The sequence below is a fragment of the Cricetulus griseus genome, unplaced genomic scaffold (genome assembly GCF_003668045.3).
Source record: "Cricetulus griseus strain 17A/GY unplaced genomic scaffold, alternate assembly CriGri-PICRH-1.0 unplaced_scaffold_65, whole genome shotgun sequence".
NCBI lineage: Eukaryota > Metazoa > Chordata > Mammalia > Rodentia > Cricetidae > Cricetulus > Cricetulus griseus.
The window spans coordinates 55,139-80,061 of NW_023277405.1; the positions used below are offsets into that span (position 1 = coordinate 55,139).

A 24,923-nucleotide genomic window follows, 5' to 3' on the forward strand; every position below is an offset into this window, starting at 1 on the left:
AGCCTATCAGTTCTGGTGTAGCTAGAACAGGGTCACCACAGATGTGTTCAAAGCTAGGCAGTCTCTTCTCATCCTTCTCACTCTCCTGAACTGGTCTGGCCCACATTAGCTGTGCCTAGGTTGACATTCCTTAGTTGGGAATTCAGGAACCCAGCCTGCTCTTGATACCTTCGCTCCAGAATTAACCTATGCACTTTTCAATGCCTGACAGATCAAGAGGAGGAGTATTATGGGAAACAGTGGAATGAATAGCCCCTTTCCAAAAATTCCAAGACACTTCAAAACAAGAATGGAGTCCAAAGATGAGATGTGTATTCATGCATTTCATGGACATACTATCAAATTCCCCCCTAAGTTTGTTTATTCCTGCCTGCAGTTTAATACAGTTTCCAAAACTCACCAAAGTTTCTTTGTTTAGTGGACAGTGATGAATACAGACACTTAAAGCTGATCAAAACACAAAGAGGTCAGTCGAATGCTCTGCCACAAATTGTTATCTATACCACCTCCCCAAGGGACAAGGGCCATTGAGGAAGAGGGGATATAAAGATGGAAAAAGTCAGAAGTCTGGAAGGCCCAGATCAAAACCGTGTCTTCCGGGCCTGACACCACTGTGATCATGAACTCACAGCAGCTGTCGTTGCCTGCACACAACCTGTAAATGGTCAAGCCAATCAATTAACATTCTACAATGGAGGGACAGGAGTTGATGAGTGTCCCCCCCCAAACTCAAGCACTTTGCACAGTTGATGGTTCCTGGGGAAGGGAGATTCAGGGTGTTTCAAGTGCATGGCCCCTTAAAGAAGGTTGGACATGCTCCAGCGCATGGTCTTACACCCAGGAATGTGTGGGCAGCACAAGTTGGACTCTAGTTATTTTTTCTAAGAGGACACAGGGTTGTGAGGGAGATAGAGGTGGATTTGTGAGGAGTTTGGGGGAAGAATGAGAACAGATATGATCAAAATATGCTGTATGAAATTCTCAGAGAATTAATTATAGCATTTTAAAAATGGATGCACTAAACAGGGTTAGCAGAACCAACTACTTTAATCAATATATGTTTATGGCTTTGGGGCTATAAACAGACACATATTAAAGTTGAATGTGGTCTTTATCTTGTTCAGTATTATTATCAAGTTTCAGAATCTGAGCATTCCTTGAATGAAATGTGTGTCTCGTACTTGTGACTGGCTGTGGTGGATGATCAACCTTTTGTCCTAACAGACACAAATTATTTTATGAATGTGTTACATTTCCTTGCTGCTGTTGATTCTGACACATGCACACTCTCAGACACACCCCACAAATAAAGTTTTTTAAATGGAGAACAAAGAAACTGAACAAATCCTGGCGTGTCTCTCTTTTTTTAAATGTAATTTACTAAAATCAGACACAGATGATGATTAAGCACACTGAAAGAGTAAGCTGAAAGCTCTGTGCTAGAATCTTATTTTAGTGACAGATGTATAAGCATGCATATGAAAGAATACAGAAGATTATCAAAATTGTACCATAAAGTTATGGGTATTGGTTTTATCATTGGGCCATGGTTGAATGAAAAAGTGAATAAGAAAGTAGTCTAATCCAGTTTATATCATCAAGCATTTCATTGCCCAGTTGTGAAACCATTTAACTTCCTGTATGCTTTCCCACAAAAGCATGGCCAGACAGCCACAGTAAGGGAAATTATTAAGAAGAGATTAATGAGCCTTAAAGAATTGAAAACCTAGAATAAAAAGCTTCCTCAAAATTAGCAATTCTGTTTTTCTCCTGTCTACCTTTTATCAGAGACCCTGTGCCTGGTTTCTTTAGTCACAAGGGGGCAGCATCTGAACATCTCCTCTCATTTGTTTTCCTGAATTTGTGTAGTGACTTTGTACAATGCTGAGTTTGAGAGGCACAAAGCTAAGCGAGACTTCCATGAGGACTGCTGACATACTGCACAGAGATGTGCATGGTCCCACTTCCGGAAATACATTTTCTACTCTGTACCAATAGCCAATAGAGAATTTTTAAAACATTAATAAGTTCCAAGAAATATAATGGAATTCATCATTTTATGAGAATTTTAAATTATGGTTGTAGTACATATAAGACGATGGATATATACATTTGTCAAAGATCTTGGTATTAAATTTTCTTTTCATAATAGAGTAATAAGAAATCCTGACTCCTACAAAAAGGAAATATTTTGGATTTGGGTGTTTACTCTGAATGTAATAAAAAAGGGCTTTGTCTTACCAGGAAGAGTGATACTTAATAATACCTAATAGTGCTGCATCTAAAGGGTGATTAGGTTGTTAATGAGTGATTTCTTTCTTAAACCCCAGAAATTTTCTCTTTTTCCTGCTAGAAAAACTTGTACATGGGATTGGGATCCAGAGAATGCATAAAATCAAAGGGCAAATTGGTGTTCAATAAAGAAAGTAGGAAAAAATAGAATTTCTAAAATCCAGTAATTGTGCAAAAGTGTGGCAATAAAAAGTGCACAATGAGGCCAAGGAAGTAGTTTGGTTGTTTGAGAATATGTGCAAAAATTCTTACATAAGACTGTGGTGGAAAAGTCTAAAATAGATAAAGGCAGATTGGGGAGTTCCCAAATGCAGTGCAGAGACACACTGGCCTCAAAATAAGCTTTGGAATTAGATGCTTTTTCTAGCACTTATTAAAATCCCCATGAGCAAAAACTTTTGATACTCTGGGGTTTATATGTTGAGAGTTATGGTTTTTGTTATAGGGCAATATTCTAATCCCAGATAGACAGCAGCCTCATCTCACTCCTAACTCCATTTCTCTGGAATTTCTCAGCTCCTCCTCTCTCTTCTCCATGAGAACAGTAGACATTCTTTCTGTCAGCTGTGCTAGTCTTTCCTTGCAAGTCAGTTTGTTGCTATTTGAATTTGAATTCTTGAAAAACAGCCAATGCCGTGGACATTTCCAGTGACAGCTTGCTTTGTCACAGCAGGTTGAGAGCTCTTCTGTACTTATTCAGATGGAATTACCAGTTGGTAAGAAGTAGCTACCATAAACCTGCTGGTCTGAGCCTCGGAGTGCCAGAAGCTGAAGAGCTGGACCTTCAAATTCAGAGACTTACAATTTAGTCTGGAGAAGTGGATGGCAGTTTGCGGCTCTTGAGTTTTATTGTTCATAACATTGAATTTTCTTGGCTTGCAGGCTGAGCTTTCAAACCCAGCGGCTTCGAGCTCCAAGTTTTGAGATCCAGATGTAAGACTCTCAGCTTTCAAAGACACAGACAGACTAGTGACTCTAGGCTCTCAAAGCCATAGGCTTATTGTTCTGACCCTTGAGTGCCAGGACCTCAGCCCTTAGCAGCCATCTTTAAAGTTTCATGTTTCAGGTGTTAGCAACATCTAAGTGATTTAGTGGGTTCCTGGAGCCCTCCTCAACAGCTGAGGTTTGCAGCTCGTCTGAAGTCCTGGCTCTTTACAGCCTTTTGGCTTCTAGAGTCTTGGCTCCTCACCACCTCTCACAGTCCCTTCCCTTCAGCAAGTGCAGCTCTACTCTGCCTCTAAATTTGATGGTACTTCTGCGGTTATAGTCTTCAGTTTCTGCTCCCAGTCATACTCTGAGACTCTTCAGTGACCCTTTAACTGCTGTGGGAGGGAATGCCTGGTCCTAGAGGCTGTGAGGACCCCTCTGCCCTCTTATGTACTCAGCTCAGTCTCTTCCATATGTGACAAATACGACAGCTGAGGACAACAAAACCAACCCAGGGAGGCTTTACTTGGAACCTGCTGTTGTGCATGAAGAAGGCTCCGGGGTGACTGTGGTTTATTCCAGTTGTACATGCTCACTGGATGCCTTGGGTCCCCGGATCACTCTTCTCTGACCAAACTGGATGGCTGCAATAAGATCTGGAGCAGCTATGAAGTCATTTGTTAAAACCAAATAGACCCAGATCTATTAACAGGTAGATTCATTAACTGAAATAGTTCTACAATACTGTTGGGTACTCAACTTGCTCTGTTTAAAATGGAGAGGTTATTGTATAGCTTTAGGAGAAAATTGTTGTTTTTATATAAACCACTCAGGAATTATTAGAGATAATCTATCTGGCTGTACAAAAAAAAAAAAAATCCTTGCCAAAAATAATGGGGATCTGAGATGAAACAAATAACTGGTTCCTATTCTCATTTCCAGGCTCTTTCTAGATAGTAACTCTGATGTCAGCCATCACAGGGCCTTTGGCTCTTCTTCTTCTGCTGATGGTTGTTGGCTCTTGCATCAATGATACCTTAACTAAATGACAATTCCTGTCTGGGTACCATTAAGCTGATGGTTATTAGATCCCAGTATAAACAGGTACCTATCACAGAGTCAAGGATTTAACTCAGGATACAACTCAAGCAGGGAATATGAGAGCCAAAGTTACCTTTTAAGTTTTAATTCCTGTGCCTAAAAGGTCCATAAAACAAAGATCCTCTAATTGTAAGCCCTTTGCCTAAGGAGAGATGGTTCCTGAAATGCTGGAGGCTGCTATTTATGGGAGATAACAAGTCACATGTTTTCACTCTCCTAAACAAGTTTGTTTGACCCATCTGCACCAGATGTGTTTAATCATATGTGAGTGGGAGGGTCAAGGGCAGGAAATACATCAGGATGTATGCTTGCTCCTGATTGGACCTGAGGGGAGGTACTTAAGCTGCTGCAAACAATGACTTGCTGTAATTTTTCTTGGGAAAACCAGAGAGCCCATCCATCTGGCCAGTATTTGAATAAAATTTGCTTCAAGTTGGCTTTAAATTGTGGGAGTGGTCTTATTCTCAACCTGTGGAATTAATAGTACATCTTTTCCTTCTCCACTTTAAATAAAACAGAAATTATAAAGTCTATTGAGAATTCCAATTTGACAATGTAATTTGTAAAAGCACTCATATTAACCTTAAACAGAAGTGATATTTTGCAGAAATTTATTGACTGTCCCCTGATGAGGTGGTAAATGTTGTGTGGACAGTGCTATCTTCACATTAAGGACTTTTATGAAATTTAAAAATGAACAAAAATATAAATAAGCAAGCCAGTAATTATGTAGGTAGATGTTAGATACATTTGAAGCGGAAAGATATATTTGGGAACAAGTGTTTCCTGGCCAACACCAAATCACACCCCACCTACATTCTTATGTAGAAATCACCCATCAAGCAGGTTTGCCTGCCCTAAATTATTCCAAAATTAATTATGAGGCAATTACAGAGCATACCTTGGGTTGCTGGAATTGCTCACAGTCAGTTGTTCACTCAGTCCTATATTGACAATTCTGTGGAAAATTAATGAGAAAATCTTGTGCAAGCTTCAGAAACAATTTGACATGTGTTTAATTGAGGAATGACTTATTTTGTGCTACATGCGTGAGCACTGTCCTGCAAATACATCAAATGTGTATGAGGAGGTGTTTACCTCCAAGTTGAATTCTTACTGTGCAAGGGAATTGTCAGAGGCATACATGGTACTTCAATCATACAAAATAAATGTAAAACTATCCCAGTATATGTGATTCCTGTCATGGGAACAGTAAGAATCATGTGTTTATTGGGCAGTGAATGATATATTGTACTCATCAATTATCATGTTTACTTATATCATCTTAAAACACAAGTGGTACAGTGTTTGAGGGGAAGAGGAGATGATAAATATTTTGTCTTTCTGGAGAATTCTGTCATTGAATTTTAAAAAGAGAAACACAATTCACCTATTCTTTGCATTGAATTCAGAAATACTGAGAATGTGTCTTTATTTTGATCAAGCTGTCTCATATTTATCAGTATTTTCTGGTCTGAAAGCACAGGTCAGAAACTACAAACCCACTCTGAACTACTAGGATTCACCACAAATGAAATTTCATTGGTAATTTATCATGTTTATTAAAGTAAAACTGCATATGTACCATTTTCTTACATCTGTCTTTGATAGACACAAAGTAGAGACAATCCTGTGAATGCTTCAATAACATAAATAATGGTTTAATCATTGTACCCCCAAGAATCTTACCCATGATTAAATTCAAATACATATGCAAATGCAAATATATATGTTAACTTAAGTGGACAAAAGTGTTTTGCTAACGATGTGTTACATTAGCAGAATTAAAGTTATTTTGCTACTTGAGTTGAAAAAACAAGGAAAGGGTTGCAAAGAAAGAATAAGCATGGTCTGCAGAGATGACACTGAGCTTAGTAATTAAACTGACTCTTCTTTGCAGTACCCAAAGGAAAACCACCAATGTAAGAGAACCCACTCTGTAAGGTGGTGGTGTAGGAGAATTATATGCACATTACTAGCTCTGTCATCAGGAAACCCATCTCAGACTCCAGCTCTCAAGATCTAGAATATGTGCAGATTGTTTTAAGCTTCTAACTGGTGACAGTTTGCTACAGAAGCAAGAGGAAAAGAAAAGGAATAGCTAAAGTATTAAAAACCTCCAGAGAGTTTTGGTTAGGTTAACATGGCCCCAAGATATTTTTATGTTGTTTGTGGCTATTGTAAAGGGTGATGTTTCTCTGATTTCTTTCTCAGCCCATTTATCTTCTGTATGTAGTAGGGCTACTGATATTTTTGAGCTAATCTTGTATCCTCCCACTTTGCTGAAGGTGTTTATCAGCTGTAGGAGTTCCCTGGTAGAGTTTTTCAGGTCACTTATGTAAACTATCATATCATCTGCAAATAGTGAAAGTTTGACTTCTTCCTTTCCAATTTGTATCCCTTTAATCTCCTTTTGTTGTTGTATTGCTCTAGCTAGAACTTCAAGTACAATATTGAAGAAATATGGAGAGAGTGTACAGTCTTGTCTTATTCCTGATTTTAAAGGAATCGAGTTGAGTTTCTCTCCATTAAGTTTCACCCTCCCTGGGGAGCAGAAAAGTGATGAGATGGGGAGTGGCGGGGGGGGGCAGGGAGGAGGGGAGGAAGAGGGAACTGGGATTGCAATGTAAAACAAGATTGTTTCTAATTAAAAAAATTGCCTGGCAGTGGTGGCGCATGCCTTTAATCCCAGCACTCAGGAGGCAGAGGCAGGCAGATCTCTGTGAGTTCGAGACCAGCCTGGTCTACAAGAGCTAGTTCCAGGATACCCTCCAAAGCCACAGAGAAACCCTTTCTCGAAACCCCCCCCAAATAAAATTATATAACAACATCAAAAACAACCTTACTCTTCTTTTAAAGCTCTTATCTATGCAATTTCAGCTCTGGGCTTTCTTCCAAACAAGACTAAAATAGAGTTGCAGTTTCACAATAAACAAGAGCTGCTAGCTGCCAAAAAAAAAAAAAAAAAAAAAAAAAAAAAAAAAAAAAAAAAAAAACAAAAACAAAAAAAACCCAGAGATTTCTGTGTGACGAAGTTGCTGTGATTCAATGTGGATTATGTTTTGTGACTTTAAATTCCTGGAATCATATATGCTGCAATGTTAAATTGATATTTTTGATTGAAACTGATGTCTTACTGGTGCCCTGTTCATCACATAGATGTGCTGTGTACAACCGTTACAGTTTTGTGTGTTTATATTGGACATTCATTAATTTTGGGGTATTACATTAGTGTTTTTTAATTATCAACATCTGGTGGCCCTCGATTTGAATATTTACTTTTCCAGTAAGTATAATGAGTTGTAGGGGAATTTGTTAAGTAGATAAGAGCTAACAGGTGAGACAGCTGGAAAATGACAGAACTTACATGAAAACTTATCTCTTCAGAATGTTTCTACGTTCATGGCCATAGGATCGACTTACAGGTTTTAGTCTCTGAGCAGAGCCTCATGAAATCTGTGTAAGCATCTTCCTTGGAACAGCTGAAAGCAACTAACCAAGAGAATGAAGAAGAGCAGAGCCTCCTTTCTGTGTGTACGGTGAAAAGGTGTGTGTGTGGGGGGGCATTTTGCCCTCCGTACCCCTAAAGTACCCCATAGATGAGATAATTCAAAATACACTTTTCAAATTTCAAGACACAAATTCTCCAGTTACTAAGAAGTGTATTCCACACAAACAGTTCATCTTTGAGTATTTGATGAGAGTAAATTTGCATTCATATTTTAAAGATTGTTTACTCTTGACACTGATGCCCTTTAAACATCATGAAATTAATTTAGGCAGAATAGCACCTGACAGCTCAATCAAATTTTATGGACTTTATGAGCTGATCATCTTAGTTACTAATCAATTAGCTATTTGACTGAGTCTACATTGAACAGTAGATATTTTAGTTATTACTTACATTTATTTGATAACTATTTGGAAATTGATAACAAAATACATTCATACTTTAAAATGTAAGAATATACAGTAATGAAAGTACACAAACCTGAGAAACAAATTCCTATAAAACTTATCATTTGTGTTTTTATTTCATTATGAATTTCCAGAAACATTTAATTGAATCTTTTTAAGAGGAATTCCAGAATGTCTAGGGCAAGTTTCCTTGCACATTTTGGCTTCATTAGACTTTCCCATATAGTGAGTGGCAGTGTACCTGGAAAAATCATAAAAATAGTCATAAATAGAATTTTAATTTTGAATCAAATTGCTGAAATTATTTAAAACAGTATAAAGTTCTCATCCCATTAGCAAACACTAATATACACAGATTAATGTGATTATTTTGCATATTTAAGACTATATGTTATACCTACACACTTAAAATTTTAATAGACAAATGGAGTTAAGAGAATGAAGGAGACAGATACAGCAAGTATTATAAATATATTAACATATTACAAGTTCATTCCTTATTAAAGATTTTGCTAATATACACTCACTTTCAGTATCTATGCAGAAACATGTGCCTCAATGAGGTGTGTAGAGACCCTGAATGAAGATAGCATAATAATGCTATCTTATGCCTTCTATTACTATTTTAGGAACTAACACTCAGTTAAGTTTCTGTTTCTTTACATCTATTTTCTTGTAAAGCATATGTCCATGTCTGTGGTCAAGAGAGCCTCAGCCGCAGACTTATCTCCTTGCAACACATCCTGCCTGGCAGGACAATAGCCTCCACTGTTCCCTGGCCCTTTTACCCTACTTTATGAGATTTTTTTCTTTATATCTGTACCCAATAGAAGAGGATGTAAAAGTTTCTATCGTGTATTTTGGAACCCTGTTAACTGTGGGGGCGGATATCACATTTATGTTTGTTACATTTTCCTTTTTTAATTTTTAAAAGATTTCTTAATCTTTAAAAAAATCTATTTTATGTGTATGGGTTTGTGTGCAAATATGTCTATGCATCACATGTATGACTGGTGCCCGTGGATACTAGATAAACATTTTGGATCCACTGGAATTGGAGTTACAGACAAGTTGTGAGCTGCCATGTAAGAGCTGGGAATTGAACCTGGGTCCACTGGAAGAGTGGCCAGTGTTTTTAACTGCTGAGCCATCTCTCCAGCCCCTGTTACATTTTCTTTTAAAAATAATATGTAAAGAATATGAAAGTTTACAAACAAATAAGAAGAAAAGAATCCTTGTTTTGTTTTCTAAGAAAATAAATGATGGTCTTTATCTGCTGTATTTGTTCAAGAACAGTGTAGAAGGACAGATACTACACTAACTCTTAGCCAAAAGGTGAGAAGCAATGAAATTATGATAAACATACTGAAGCATAGCTCTTCACAGTCGAAGGCTTCTGGTGGGAGGTGTGTGGGATTCAGTTATCTTTGAAGGACTACCCACTTGAAGTTTAACCACATTCCAATGAGTATGTGAGCTACACAAATTGGACTTGGTGTATTTTGGGGGGGGAGGGCAAAAGGGTGGGAGGGTGGACCTAGGAGGAATGGGAAGCAAGTGTGATTGGGATGCACTGTGTAAAATTCCTAAGTAATAAATAAAAATATTATGTTGGGGGAAAAAGATCTATGTAGAAAATACACTATTGGGTTAGATAAAAAGCACCCACCACTGAGGGAAGCTTATAATTAGCCCATTAAAAACAAATGCCCAGAGGGTGAAGCCAGTATCTCTAGGTCAACATTTCTCTCTTTAAATAGTCTAGTGGTGTCTAATTAGGATTATACTGCCAATTTATCATCTATGACATCAATATAACACACAATATTTGTAAAAAATAATAATCAAAAGGTGTCTCTTACCTGTATATTCATGCATTTTGTGGAGGAAACTTAGAACATGCAGGACTATGTTCTGAAAGGTAGTAAAGTCTCTGATGAAGAAGGCTGTATCTTCATCAACAAGTATCCGTTGTGGCATGCCCTTCACGAATTCACTTACTTTCATCAAAGTTGTAGGAAATCTTAATGCAGTTAAATATTCCACAAATAATGCCCAGTCTCTTTGAAAATCTGCTTCCAGTTTAGAATAATATTTTGATCTAGTAGATAAGTAGGGAAAAGGTGCCTTTCAATTTAGTCTACTGAGAAATTTCCTAACTCAAATTTCAAAGCAAGTAAGCTGCTCAAAAGAAATCTGTTGGTCTGTCCTTAAGACTGTCAACGTTGTTATTTGTTTGTTTGTTTTGATGGGGCTCCTAAATTTGAAAAGGTGGAGAGGACTGATTCAAAATATAAATGCAAAAACGAGTTCTTAGTGAAATATTTTGTCTTTGGCATCAAGCGATGTAAAAGGGATTAGCCGGGTTCCAATGATCTGAAGAATTGAAAAATAGGCTGGAGGATAAATACAGAAGGAGGAAGAATGCTGAAATAACACTAAAGAAGTCTGAAAAAGTCATAAGGACTCATACTATTAGCTAACTACCTACAAAATACCTACAATAAATGTATGTTTGTATATACATATGTACACATAGTTGAAATGAAATTGTCCCATCTGGGCTGACAATGTTCCCCACAAGAGCTATAGACTAACAAAAAACCCAAACCAGACATATGAAGCCTGCCCCATATTGAGCTGTTGGTCAGGGTTGCCTAGTAGACTCCCAAAGCATTATAGACCACTGCTAGTGCCCTTGGTTACCTCTGCCCCCAGAAGTGGAAGCTAAATCCCTATTATTGAAGACACCAGGCGCTTCAGAAATAGAGCCTAGAGAATCTAACTTGAATCTGACCTTAAGGCTTCCTTCCTGAAGACTACCTTTCATGGTACCAGAAGGCATCATGCAAGCTTCCAAGGAAGGGAAGAAACCAAGAGTACTCCCAAGCTATGACACCATGAACCATAACAACAACCAGCCATTGTGGTAAAATAAACCTCAGGATGCAGTATTGGCATACATCTCTCGGTGGTAAGCAATAACTCTCTGATTAGACTTAAAAACCTTCTCAAGAAGAAGGAAACTGGGCCTGCTACTGGAAACTTAGCCAGTTACCTGGGGCTGGTAAAGTCATGCGATTTCCAAGAGGAACTGCAACTGCATGTCTTTGGAGAAGTGCCTACTCAAAATCTTCTCTATTTATAAAATTGGGTCCTATGTATCTTTTTTACTATTGTGTCATCAGTGCTTTAAAGCATATTTTAAAGCATCCAACTACTCTATCAGACACACAATTTAGAAATATTTGTGCCTTTCTGGGCACTGTTACTATTCTATTGGTGCTTCACTAATACCATACAGAGCACCCAAAATTTTAATTTTTACAATCAATTTTGTGGGCTTTTCTTTTGTCCCTTGTGCTGTCAGGTTTGTGACTTAGAAAAGAAGAAAGCTGGAAGGTTTTATTCTACAAATTTTATCAATTTAAGCCTCTCATTCAGCTCCAGGCTGCATTTCAAGTGCCTTATGTCACCTGCAGAATTGTCTTCTGTCCCTGTAGAAAAATCAAGGCTACATGAGTGTAAATTTCTGGGCTTTAAAGTCCATTCAAGTGAAATGAATTATGCTACTGGCACCAAATTGTCCTGATTAGAGATTAAGAGAAACTGTATTGTATTTACACATAAATTTAAGGAGTATTATGAACATTAGCAATCTTTCATTTTAAATGTTGTATGTGTTAGTTTTTGTCTCTGACACAAGTGTAGATATACCCAGGAAGAAGCAACTTCAATGTAGGCAAGTTTGTGGGGCATTTTCTTGATTAATAAATTACCACTATGTGTGGTAATCTTAGGCTGTATAAGAAAGAAAACTGAACAAGAAAAGCAAAGCAGTAAGGAGCTTTTGTCCATGGTTTCTGCTTTGGCTTCTACTTGGGTTCTTGCCCTGATTTCTCTAGTGATCTAGTGTGCTTGGATTGGGGTCTGTAAAACAAGTAACTCTTTCCTTCCCGAATTGGTTTAGGTCATGTATTTATTATAGCAATAGAAAGCAAACTAGAAAAGATGTACAATAATTTCTTTCAATAGTATAGTATATGTAAATATATATATATATATATATTATATATGTAAATAATTATATATGAAAATTAGTTTCAAACAAGTATGTGTTTTACATATTTATATTAATATGTGTTTATATATATTATATAAACATATTTGTCTGATACGGTTTTCTCTATAGCCCATGGCTGCCCTGGAACTCACTACGTAGACTAACTTTGAACTTGTAATCATTATGCCTCTGCTTTCCAAATATTAGCATTACAGCCATGCTCCACCAGGTCTGGAACATTTTATCTGTTTTTCAACAACATTTTACAGTTTTTCATTGAATTTATATAAAATACATCTGATTTCTAGATCTTGTATTCTTCTACTTATTTATTAACTACTCAGTAATTTTTCTTATTAGAAACAAAACATATCGTCTTTTTATTAGTATGACTTTTGCTCCTTTACTTTTATAAATTTCATTGAGAGAATCTTTAGAATAGATATATCAATAACAACAACAACAAAAACTTTGTTTGGCTTCTAGTCCTTGCAGGAAGTTTTTTCTGGCTGTAGTCTCTTGAGGTCAGCTGTACAATTTCTAAGTGCCTCTCAAGGTGAGAGACTGCTTGTCTATTCCTGGTTTTCTTCATACATGTGTAATTACATTCTCTGTGTCTCTAAGGATCATGTGTGTTTTATATTGTCTTCTTCAGTTACCCTGTTTTAGTCAGTGATTTTCAGATGTTAAACAACTTGCACTATTGTAACAAGCCCTAGCATGTTATGCTATGTAGTGGTGTGAAATTCTGTTTCTCTGTGGTTTCATGTTTCCCAAATTTGTGTTGAGGATTTTTATTTTCACCCATTAAAAAAAACAGGGATATATAGTTTTCTATCCTCTTTTCTTTGTTATTTTGGGGTATAATATTGCCATTTATTCTTACATTTTATGTCCTGTTTCCTCATCATTGCCCGTTTTTGTGGTTAACTGGTATTTTTTTAAATTTCTTGTTTCTTTTCCTCCATAGATTGTGTGTTAATTTTCCTCACTATTTCTCTTAGCTGATAGGGTTATGAATACCAACTTAACTTTCATAAGTACATTTGATAATATTACTGGCTTATTCTCATAGTTCTTGTATACTTTGTGGTGGTAGTTACCATCAATCGTATTTCCAGATTTGTACTAATACCATGCTAAATATCCTCATAGTGATGATCAGACTTTCTAGAAAGTAGAGGGCAAGGTTTCTTTCCTGTAGTGAACCAGATAAAATCGAAGACATAAACATGTTAAACTCAAAATGGAGGTTGTAATTGAACCCATTCATACAGCCTATCCAGAAGTCTGATCTGCTTACCTCACAACATTCTCATGATTCTCTAAGTCAATCTTTCTTCCTTAAAGCAGAAAATGGAAAGTGTCTGGTAAACTCAACCAGTCCAGGAAGAAAGGAATAAGCAAAATTCAATAAAAATGACTTAATTGAATTGCTTAGCCATGTGCTTTAGGGTGGGGTGATGAGCAAAAATTTGTCATAAACATGAAATTATTAATCGGTTTGTTTCTCTTCCTGACTTACTGTTAGTCAGGGAAGGTGTTGGGGTCAAATCTTACTCTGTAGTTCAGTGTGGATTATAACCCACTACCAAGACCACAATAGTAAGATTCTGTCTCAAAAAATAAGTTTTATTTAATAAGCAGATAGAGAGATGGCATACCAGTTGAGAGTACTCACTGCCAGCAAAAGACCCATGTTCAGTTTCCAGCACCAACATGGAAGCTCATGACTGTCTGTAACTTCAGTTACAGGGAAATCACACCTGCTTTTGATCCCTGTGGGTACCTGGCATACAGGTGGTGCACATTCATAAAATTAAAAACAAGCAAATATTCAAATAAAGTAGAATTATTATAAAAATGATCCAGGTCTTTAAAATATCTGTTTAAAGAAAAACATCTGGCTGTATGAGAAAGAAGTTCATAAAATAAAAAGCAAGTATTAGTACAACAAGCAATGAATCTTTGTTATTATTTAATTGTATTTCCACTATGAACAGCACCAGAGACCTTTCTTCCTGAGTTATTATGCAGATAAAGCAGGCAGTAGATATTTAGACTTATTCAATTAAGCAATTTACATTGATATTATTTTATAAAGTGAATGTTCCAAATTAGTCTCATTTCATAATTAGGAATACATGAAATGGACAAGTTCAAAGGTAAAGTGAAAATGATGGAAAGTATATGTATAAACAAAAACTGTCTTCTAAATTTTTGGACTTTAACCCCTGAAAATAATTTCATGCTTGTGAGAAACACAAGCTCAGGGAGAACAAGATGGTTTGGAAGATGAAAACCCGGAGCCCTGAGTTTGAGCCAAGGAACCTGATGTAATCAACTCCAAAAAGCCATCTTGTGACTTCTACACATCCACAGGTGCATGCCCACACGCGCCCTTTAAAAAAATAAATACTTTTATACCTAAGAAGTTACTTATCCTACACGGTGTCACAAGACAGACATTCAAATTACTTTAGACCTCTTCAATCCACCAACAATTTGCCTCAGTGACAAGATTTGCAAGTGTCTAATCAGATATCTCTGTTTCTTAGTTGCAACCCTTCAAAAGTGATCTCCTGCGCATTTCGCTCCCCCGGAGCGCCTGGCTGCAGCTGCTGGCCTGCGGGGCTGGTGGGCAGGGCAGTGGGGTTTCCTGCAAGTCTGGGGCGGGGAGATGCCTGCTAGCCAGCATGGGTGAAGCCAGGCCGGGCAGGGCAACCGGCATCGGATTCTGGTCCAGAAGCCACAAGCAGTTCTACTTCTAGGATGAGGCATTCAGTCCTGGTTAGGAACCCGGGCCACAAGAGCCTCAGGCCCCTTTATGGAGACCTTCATTCAGACCCACAAGACCTAGACCCCAGTCCCAAAGATCCAGACCCTAATTCTGAAAGCCTAGAACCAGAGCCAGAAGACCTCAACACTGTGTCAGAAGATGGTGATGCCAGTTTTGAAGATCTGGACCCTGAGGCAGAAGAAATTCCACTATTCGTTTTGGAGAAGACAGACTTGGATTCCCAAGGTCTGGATCCCATGTCTTCAAGTTTCGACCTGATGCCATTGGCCCAATGGCCCTGGTTCTAGACCCAAGCATTGACACCCTCAGCCCTGCATTGAGAGCCTCAGCCCTGCTGACCCAGTTGTGGATTCCCTTCCCTCTGGCTTCACTGCTATCCCATACGTAACTCATCCTAGAAGTAATAAAAGCAGTGTGTGTTTCCTATTTCAAATCCTGACTGTTGATCTCACTACCTTTTCTGAGTTGCTATCAATTTTTTATTATTATTTTACATAGCAGTGTGGTTCAGCAAGTGATTGGGAAAGTCACAAATGATATATGCTGTTTGTACTTTCAATAACACATCCTAGGACTCAATCTTGATGTTGACCACAGCTTCACCATTTCCTTGGCTGATGACCTGATTGCTCTTTGGCGGCCATCAGAAATAGACTGAGCCTTAGTCACAGCTGCAATCTTAGTTCCTCTTCCCACAGGCATGCCAAGGAGATAACACTCCCATTGTTATAAACACCAGCCCTTGAATCTTCAATGATAGATAAAGTAAGTGAGGCAATATAGACAAGCCTCAAAGGTCTGACTTGTTTATTCAAACTGGGTAGAAAGTCAGTGGTAAAGATAGCAGCAGGTGGTTAGTAAGAAATCTTCCACGATGTAATGCACTATGCCTACATTCGCATATACTCTTAAAAGTAGTCACCATTCATTTTCTTTCTTTCTCCCCCATGTCTTTCTCTGGGTGTCATAAATCACTCTTTATATACTTATTCACTTCAAAATTGAGTTATGTTATCCTGTTCAACTTCATTTGCCATAAAAGGGGGAGAATCGTGGCACTGTTTTCACTTTCCGTATAACAGATACCTATTTTGGACATGCTGCAAAGCTACATCCTCCCATCAAAACGATGCAGAGACCCTGCAGTAAATCTGTCATTGTGTCTTTTTAGTTTATAGAGCAAAACTTGTCTTAGAAAGGCCCTAAAATATTCTCATTTCCCACAGTTCTGATTACATTTTTCTGCTGTGTTTTTATTTACATTTTGTTGTACAAATCTACCTTCTTCATATTTTTACCTTCTTGTCATACAAATCTTCATCTAGTAAGGCTTTTACTTTTTACCATAACATTTTCCATGGTTGACATAGCTATAAATAAGTTATGTAAAGAAGGCTGAAATGGGAATAATTACATAAGGTAGAAAAATTATCACAATATAATATTAATTTGGAACCACTCTTACCTACTGAGAAAATTACCAATCAGAGATGACAAATGTGCCTCCCAAACATCCTTCACCAAATCATCAAAAGTGCTAGAAGGTAACTTCATATGCTGTGTAAGAATAGAGAAGTTATTAATGTTTAGGCAATAATGATCCTTTTCCTGAAAAAAATGTTTTAAACAATAAAAATGGGAGAATATTATTTTCCTAAATCAAAATATGAATGACTTAATGCTTCACTTAAGTCCCAAGTTGCTTCACATTATTTAGTCATGTACTTGAGAAAAACAAACCAATAATTCTTTTTGGTTTTGGTTTTGAATCTTTCTAAAATTTAATATCATTTAAACCAGACCTTTGGTACTTCTTTGTCTCCTGCCATTCAGTGGACTTTCCATAGTATCAGAAGATTTCAAAATAGAGAAAGAAGAGCAACAAGAGTGCTTTGTCAAAACATATGCAAGATAACAAGCACCTAATGAAAGGTAATGTTTGCTTTGCACTCTTTCACCATGACATATTACTTTGGGTGTCCATAATTGATCTGACTGTCAATTAATCATTTCAATTAGCTTTTATTATTTGTATTCAAGAGAGCTGAAATAATCAAATTCATCACAACTTACTTTATAGTATATATTCATATGCAGCATCATTCAGTTGGCCTGGAATTAAATGAGCCAGAATGCTTTATGTACTGCAAAGACACAATTCTGTGTTCACACGTTTGTGTATAATTTATTTGGCATAAGAGGGATGCAAACAGATACATCAATAAAGTATTGTGAATAAGGATGCTATGTCACTCACCAGTCTCTTCATGATAGTATTGTTTACATAACAAACACTGGGGATTACTTGTTAGAAACCTATTGTTCAATCTGTAAAATGCTACATAAAATATTAGGCATTGATTATCTGGTTACCTTTAAAGGTTGTAGTTAAAATTAAAAAAAATAACCTGATAAAGTTTATTCCACACTTTCATTGCTTCTGGAAAAGATGAATGACAACTAGAAACATCATAACAAAACTTCTCCTGATCCTTGGATGGTAGCTGAAGGGTGATGTCTGATGATAGCTCCATTACTCCAGAGTCAATGGCAGCCAGGAAGGGTATTACAGAGAGGAAATAATTAAGGTCTGTGTAAACAAAATAACCATTATGGGTATTGATAAAATAGAAAGGGGTATTTTTTGTTGCTTTTTTTCACCTTGTGTTGTCGTTTGAAACAGTATCTTGCTGTGAAGCCCAGGCTAGCCCCCTACTCATGATGATCTTCCTACTTCATTTAGCCTCCCAAGTGCTGACATTGTGGACATGTGCCAATGTGCACAGCCAGAAATTATTTCTGAAGTATAGAAACACATCATGATGTAAGCCCCAAGGATTTAAACATATAGCATTAAATTTAAGTAGAAACTATGCACTTTGGAAGTTGGTGGATGAGCCTTCTGGATAAGATGCAATCATAACAAGTTAATTTTTAAAATTCCATTCTCAAAAAGCAAAATAAATTTATGTTCTAGATACATAACTTTAATTCATGAAAAACAACTGCTGGCATTTTACAATGCCACTTAGAATCTAAACAACAATAAATTACAAGAGAGAAAAATAGTAACTTTATAAAATGCTTTGCTTTCTTAGTCTCCAGAAGTTTTATTTGCATATTTCAAGTCTGACTTGTCTTTAAAAATATCCTAATCTGTATGTAATCTTTGAAAACTTTTCATTTTGCATAATGGTATGAATTTATATTGCTCTTCTAGTATTTAGAGTAAGTTTGTCTCTTTATTTTCAGTTAAGGAAGGGTTTCTTGTGGTTCAAGTTTGAGGATACAGTAAATCACGATAGGGAAAGTCTCATGAGGAGATGCTCACACTGCGTCTATTGCTGTAACTCTGTGTTTGGTTTCAATTATGGAACTGGGATGATAGGATGAACTTTTGTGGGGAGATAAGCAATAAGAGGTTTATTAGGTTAAACTTACCACCCCACCAGCTGTCCACAGAGATGCACAGGTGATCTCCAGAGGCATACCCACAGTCTGTCCTATGAGTGGGGTCAGCTAACCTACCTGGAAGAGAAAGAATGCAGAGTTGAACCCCCTAAGCCACAATTTTTTAACCTGGAGATATAAAAGTTAACTAGATATAATTAGTTATAATTCTTTAATGAGAACTGCCAAAATATTCATTCTCTAAAAAGAAAATGCTTGCCATTTATCCTCAACTTCACTTTACAGTCCCTGCTCTATTCACTGTCCAGATATCAATCAATATTTTTAAGCCTTTATAGCTTTCGTCTCTCTTTTCTAATTACTAGCTATTCTGTTTATATACAGATAACCGACTAACTCCAAATTAGGGAGTCAAATATCAATACATGTAAAAAAAAAATGCTGTATTTCTTTTTACTTAAAGTTAAATCCCTTTTTTGTCTTTATTTTCTCCTTTTTTAAAATTTAAATTAGAAACAAGCTTCTTTTGCATGCCAATCCCAGTTCCCTCTTCCTCCCCTCTTCCCCTGCCCCCCACTGGCCCCCATCCAATCCCCTTTCTGCTTCCCAGGGAGGGTGAGGCCTTCCATGGGGGATCTTCAGAGTCTGTCATATCCTTTGGAGCAGGGCCTAGACCCTCCCCTGTGTGTAGGCTGAGAGAGTATCCCTCTATGTGGAATGGGCTCCCAAAGTCCATTCGTGTACTAGGGATAAATACTGATCCACTACTGGAGGCCCCATAGATTAACCACCCCTCCCTTAATTCTTATTTTAAGGACATATCTTTCTGGTTCACTCCACAGTTTTTAAATCTGATATGCTTTATGTATACACTCTCTTCACATTCTTTCAGCTGTCTCCCCAATTGATGTTCATCTTTCCCCTCTAGCTCCCTGGTGACTTGATGCCACCCAGCTCTTCTAGCTTCTCTCATCTAGCCCTTTCCTCCCTCACCTATTGGATGAATTCCTTTGTTTTCATATTTCTGAAATATGTTGTCTTCTTTCTCCTCTTTCCCTCTTGTACTATGTTCTCAGCTTCAAATGGTCTGTTTCCTATGAATCTATTTTAAGCCCCACTTCTTTGTTTTTGTTCTTTTTAACCTACTTGCACTCTACTAGCCCACAGGAAAGATCTGCATAGTTGTATCAATGGATTTTAATTTTTCAAAATCATTCATCTTATTAACCAGAATGACTGCTACTCAAACTCAGATTTCCGCCCAAAATTTATTGTAGTTTCCAGCATTTCACTAGACATAATTTTCCTTCTCTCTCTGATTTTTTTCATGCATGCCACAGTAATTTCAAATTCTTTTCTTTATCCCATTTCTGGATTACTTTATCTTTTATTCATATAATTATATTGTTTTTAGATTCACTTCCACATTTATTCTATTCTCAATTTTCTTTTCTTTCAACCATTAGCACTCTTTCATGCATTGATTCTTCTTCATACCTGTGTTCTTTGTTCTTGTTTTGTTTTCTTGGCCTCGTTTTTATTGGTGTGTGTGTGTGTGTGTGTGTGTGTGTGTGTGTATCAACAAAGATATATATATATATATATATATATATATATATATAATATATATATGTAACTTTCCTTCCGAAGTTGTAAGCCCCCTGAAGGAAGGCATGAGGTCTACCTGTGCCAGACATACACTGTTCTCTTTTGTGATACTTTTTTACCCTTTCTCTGGCTCCCAATCTATTCTTCCCATTTCTGACATTTTTTCCAATTAAAATATCTCCCAATAAAAATGAATGAACTATTAACATATGACAATAACATGAATGAAACATGGATATATGATGTGACTCCAGGAGAATCATCTCAGATACTCCTGAACAATTCTAATAAACCAGAAGAAAAAGAACACACAACTGTTTACACAAAAGTTAGAGCTAATCCTGTCTCCTTTTTCCTGATAGGAAATGGACCAGTGGTTACTGGTAAAGTTAGAAATGTTGTCAGACAGGAGGAGAAGGAACAAGAGATGAGGAAGTTTCTGAAGACCAGTGAAAAAAGAACAAACAGTGCATGCAGGCAGATTCACAAATGGAAGTACAAGCAAAGCCACCAGGTGAAAAACTGAAGAAGAAAATGAGGGAATATTAGTGGTAAAACATTAGAAAGGAAAGGGAAAATAATCAATTTCCTACCAGGTGATTTATATATCAAAAACAATCCAGTTATGTCAAAGTACAACTGTAATTAGAAAGGGTCTCACTTACCTGTGTGGTATTGCCATCCGTAAAATGCAGCCAAGCCCCATAAAACATTTTGTTCATTTCCTGGAGCAAATTTTTCAAAATATCTCACTGTTTGTTTCACTAGGATTTTATACAATCCTAGTCTTTCAGAGTAATTCCAGGGATTTATGTTGTACTTTCCATCTTCTATTCTATATTCGCTGAGTTGGCCAGGACTCTCCTTCCACAGAGGGGGATAGTAGGCTCTGAGATTGGAAGCTCCCACTAAAGAGCCACAAATACAACCAACTAGTACATAGACCCAGGTAGAACCAAAGGTCATGATGTGTAAGATAAAAATAGAGACTGATTAATCCCAGCACACGGGAGGCAGAGACAGAGACAGAGACAGAAGACCTCTGTGAGTTCGAGACCAGCCTGGTCTGCTAGTTCCAGGACAGCCTCTAAAGCCACAGAGAAACCCTGTCTCAAAAAAAAAAGGAAAAAAAATATAGAGACTGAGATAGCTATACAACTTTTATTGGGCAACCAAAGGGAGTGGTCATGCAAATAGTCATTGCCACCAATGTAATGCCCTTTGCTAATAATAACAGCATGTGTATTAGCAATAGTCATAGAGTGCTTCCCTTGTTAATTGTCTCCCAAACAAATAGGACTGGCCAGGTATAAGTCACTAGAATTAAGGAAGACTTATTATTTTTTTCCTTGAATTTATCAGGCTCCGGTTTCCTTGTCTTGTATTAACTATAACAATAAAGTTAAGTCCTTTATCTTGGCATTTATATTTTTATACGAAGTATTTATTCTTATTCTGACCACAGTGCAATGAATTTTAAAATACTTTTAGGCAAATAACTTTTTGAAAGTATTCCAGAAAATAAACTACAAATAAGAATTTTAACCACTAGAGTTTGTTTAGTTTGGGAGCACAGAGTGGAGACAACAGGCAGGAAAAAGACCAGAATCTGAACTCAACAGAAATGGCTGTGTTTATGAATGCACACACAGCAAGGGGCACAGAGTTTGCTGGGGTGGAGAAGAGTTGTGTGAAGAGGGCGGGGAATACTTCATGCTTATAGAGAGGCTTGGGAATGAGAACTTGAAGCAGCTGTAAGGGACTCAGTGAGAATCTGTGGTATCTATTTCCTGGGGTTGTCCAATTCAGACAAGACAGATTATTTGGGGAGACAGGTTGTCTCAGTAAACATTCCTCTCTGGGTTATGGCTGACTAATAAAGATTGAGGTAGGCTGTAGTCTCATGGGAATTCTGGTTTTACAACTGGGGTATTCTATCAGATTGCTTCTTAAAACTTATTCTTATTCAGCATTTAACTTAGGAAACAAAACAAAGTCTTAAAGTGTTATTGAAACATAACCTGATATGAGGTTTCATTGCTAGGAGTTTGGTTAGTATTAGTTTAACAGTGAGTAGTGTTATCTCATAGACCATAAAGAACCTAAATCGTTAGTACCATCCTTGCCCTACATATTATGTTAGAAGAAACCTGACAATTCTCCCTGGCTCTGAACCGCTTGTCCTATACTTGCCCTGCAACTCAAACCCTGGAAGTAAACACTATGCCCCATCATAAACTTTGCATGAGCTGTAATAAATCAATGCCTAAATTTCATCTTTCTGTAGGAACTGGTAAGTTATTTAATTAATGCTAGAACATTGATAGGAACCCACTGAATGAGCGTGTTTACTAAACACCTTGTGCAAAAAATGACTACACAAAAAGCTCCTTTGTTTTTAGTCATAGAGCCACATACCAGTTGAAGGTTTAAAATCTGCAACAAGAGAACATGGAAATGCTGAACTCTAACACATTGTATGCATGCATACAAAAAATTGCTCACAGTAGTAGCACAAACAGTTAAAGGGTTAAAAGTCCTTTTTAATAAAAACAAAGAACTAGCTGTCATTGAATGCAGTAACAAATAAGATGAAGTTAAACCTGAATTCACTCTCTACTATGACCAAAAGTTTTAAAACACGTAAGAGAATTTGTCTTATTCTATTTTTCCTAGTCTAACTTGAAATGTAGTTCTGAAATATTAAAAATGCCTCAGAATAGGTCTCTGATAGAAGCTATCAGGGCAACATTTAACCTTGATTAGAAAAGTATTCTCAAGGTTATGTGGCCTTTTTGGTCAAGAATCTTCCCAACGTCACTAAAAACTTCATCAATAGACTTCGAAAGGTCTACTTTCTTGACTTTCTCATTTCTTCATGTAAGTCAATCACTGGTCTCATTGCCTGAAGATAATTCTCTTTTCTAAGCTCTCTCTGTTGTCACCACTCCTATCACTGCTCTTTCCTATCTTAAAACATCCTTCAATACAGATCCATGGTAATAAATGAATGATTATTCCAACCAGCACAAACAAGTTCCCCTTGTTGAGTTTCTAGTTTCTTCCTTCTTTACAAAGAAGCTTTCCTGCAGATAGGTATGGGTAGCACTATTTCTCAATGATGCATGTGCACTGGTACCCTTGTGACCACCAGGACCACCCAGCACCATGTGGTGAGGTGTCAGGGGCAGGATGCTCCTCATATTATTCAGTAAAAGTGATTGTTGATACCTAAGGGAAAAAAGAGGAGATGATGGTCTTGGCTTCTCTAAGGGTCCAGATGTATAGTGCTGATATGAGACTGATAAAGAATATATCACAAAAGACTAGACTTGATCAACGAAGTGATAAACTTTGCCCATCTGTTCTCATCACCCATTGGTCAAAGGAGGCCTAATAGGCAGAGATTTTTCTCTCACTTTGGTTAGAAGAGCTGGTGTGCTGGGTAGACACCTGGGATCCCCACGTATCTATAGAGATTGAAAGCCCAGAGCAACAGATAAAGAGGCCAAGATACACTTTCAGGAAGTAGGTCAAAAGTGGAGTGGAACCTCCACCAGTGGATCGTCAGCCGCTGGTCAGCAGAGAGGGTAGTGGAATGCCAGAGTGATGCAAGAGAGACGGTGATTCAGACTCCCGTGCTGTGAACTGTGAGCATTTGCATATTGGCCAGTCACAAGCTCATGAACAGTCTGTCTCTGGAGGAATGTGCAGTGCATTTACTCTAGTCAGAAGGTGTTGCAGCTCTTTCTTATGACATCCTGCTCACCATTGAGACTTCATTCTACAGCTATTTATTGGGCAGTGGTCCTTTCCTGGTGCTATCGTTGGCTGATAATGGTGAACAAAGGAAAAGGCATTGGGACATTTTGAGCAAAGGGTTGTGGCTATAAACCCTAGTGAAGGAAAGGAATTTGGAGCTGAAGAGATGGTTCAGTGGTTAAAAGCACTGGCTGTTCTTCGGGGGACCGGGGTTCATATCCCTGCACACACCTGACAACTGGCTACCATCTGTGACTCTGGTTTCAGAGTGTCTGACACTGTTGTTTGTCCCCTGTGGGCAGTGCACACATGTGGTGTACATACATGCAAGCAAAACACCAACAGAAAATGAAAACTAAAATAGAAACTCAAAGAAAAGTTTAAAGAAAAGAATCTCATATATGACACATTAATTTTATACTGAATTTTATTTCTTATAATCTACATGTTATTGTAAAACTATACATATAAGCTATATTAAGAGGCAGCAAGGGCTGGAGAGATGGCTCAGAGGTTAAGAGCACCAACTGCTCTTCCAGAGGTCCTGAGTTCAATTCCCAGCATCCACATGGTGGCTCACAACCATCCCTTATGAGATCTGGTGCCCTCTTCTGGTGTGCAGGTATACATGGAAGCAGAATGTTGTATACATAATAAATGAATAAAATATTTTAAAAAAAGAGGCAGCAAAAACAAAAGAAAGAAAGAAAAGTCATCTTAATATCAAGGACTCCTAGCATCAAACTAAAAACTTGGACATTAAATTAGTGTCAATGATGATAAGGAGGCTTTTATAAATTTATTAAGTAAAACTATTTAATTGTATTTTTAGTAACTGTATTTTAGGTTTTTGGATTATGTTAATCTCACTATTTCTTAGCATTCAGGATAATATTTCTCTTTGTTTTGTTTCACAGTGTATGGGTTCTTTGGAGAAAGCTACTGTCAGAATTGAGACACCCTTATACATTGTTTGTTTCTTTGCTCTTTTCATAGAAAGAATATTTTCTTTATCCCATTTTAAAAGTCAATTTGGGGATA

General features: G+C 37.3%; 1 protein-coding gene across 1 annotated transcript; it reads right to left on the reverse strand.

Moving 5' to 3' along the window:
- Nucleotides 1-441: 441 nt before the first annotated feature.
- LOC100752877 (protein LEG1 homolog) lies at nt 442-21,086 on the reverse strand. Its single transcript, XM_035453901.1, has 7 exons — nt 20,786-21,086; nt 18,543-18,629; nt 17,510-17,691; nt 16,567-16,658; nt 10,101-10,339; nt 5,222-5,264; nt 442-655 (listed from the first exon to the last, which is right to left on the reverse strand). The coding sequence occupies exons 1-7, from the start codon at nt 21,084-21,086 to the stop codon at nt 442-444; spliced, it is 1,158 nt and encodes a 385-aa protein (XP_035309792.1).
- Between the last annotated feature and the right edge of the window lie 3,837 nt (nt 21,087-24,923).

Bases quoted from the DNA above. Each gene is read 5' to 3' on its own strand.
- LOC100752877 (XM_035453901.1), bottom strand. From the start codon at position 21,086: ATGACCTTTGGTTCTACCTGGGTCTATGTACTAGTTGGTTGTATTTGT. The intron at 10,340-16,566 runs GTAAGAGTGGTT...CTTATCTACTAG, and splicing joins ATTGGTAATTTTCTCAGTAG to ATCAAAATATTATTCTAAAC. The intron at 5,265-10,100 runs GTAAGAGACACC...TTGTCAATATAG, and splicing joins CAAAATGCATGAATATACAG to GACTGAGTGAACAACTGACT.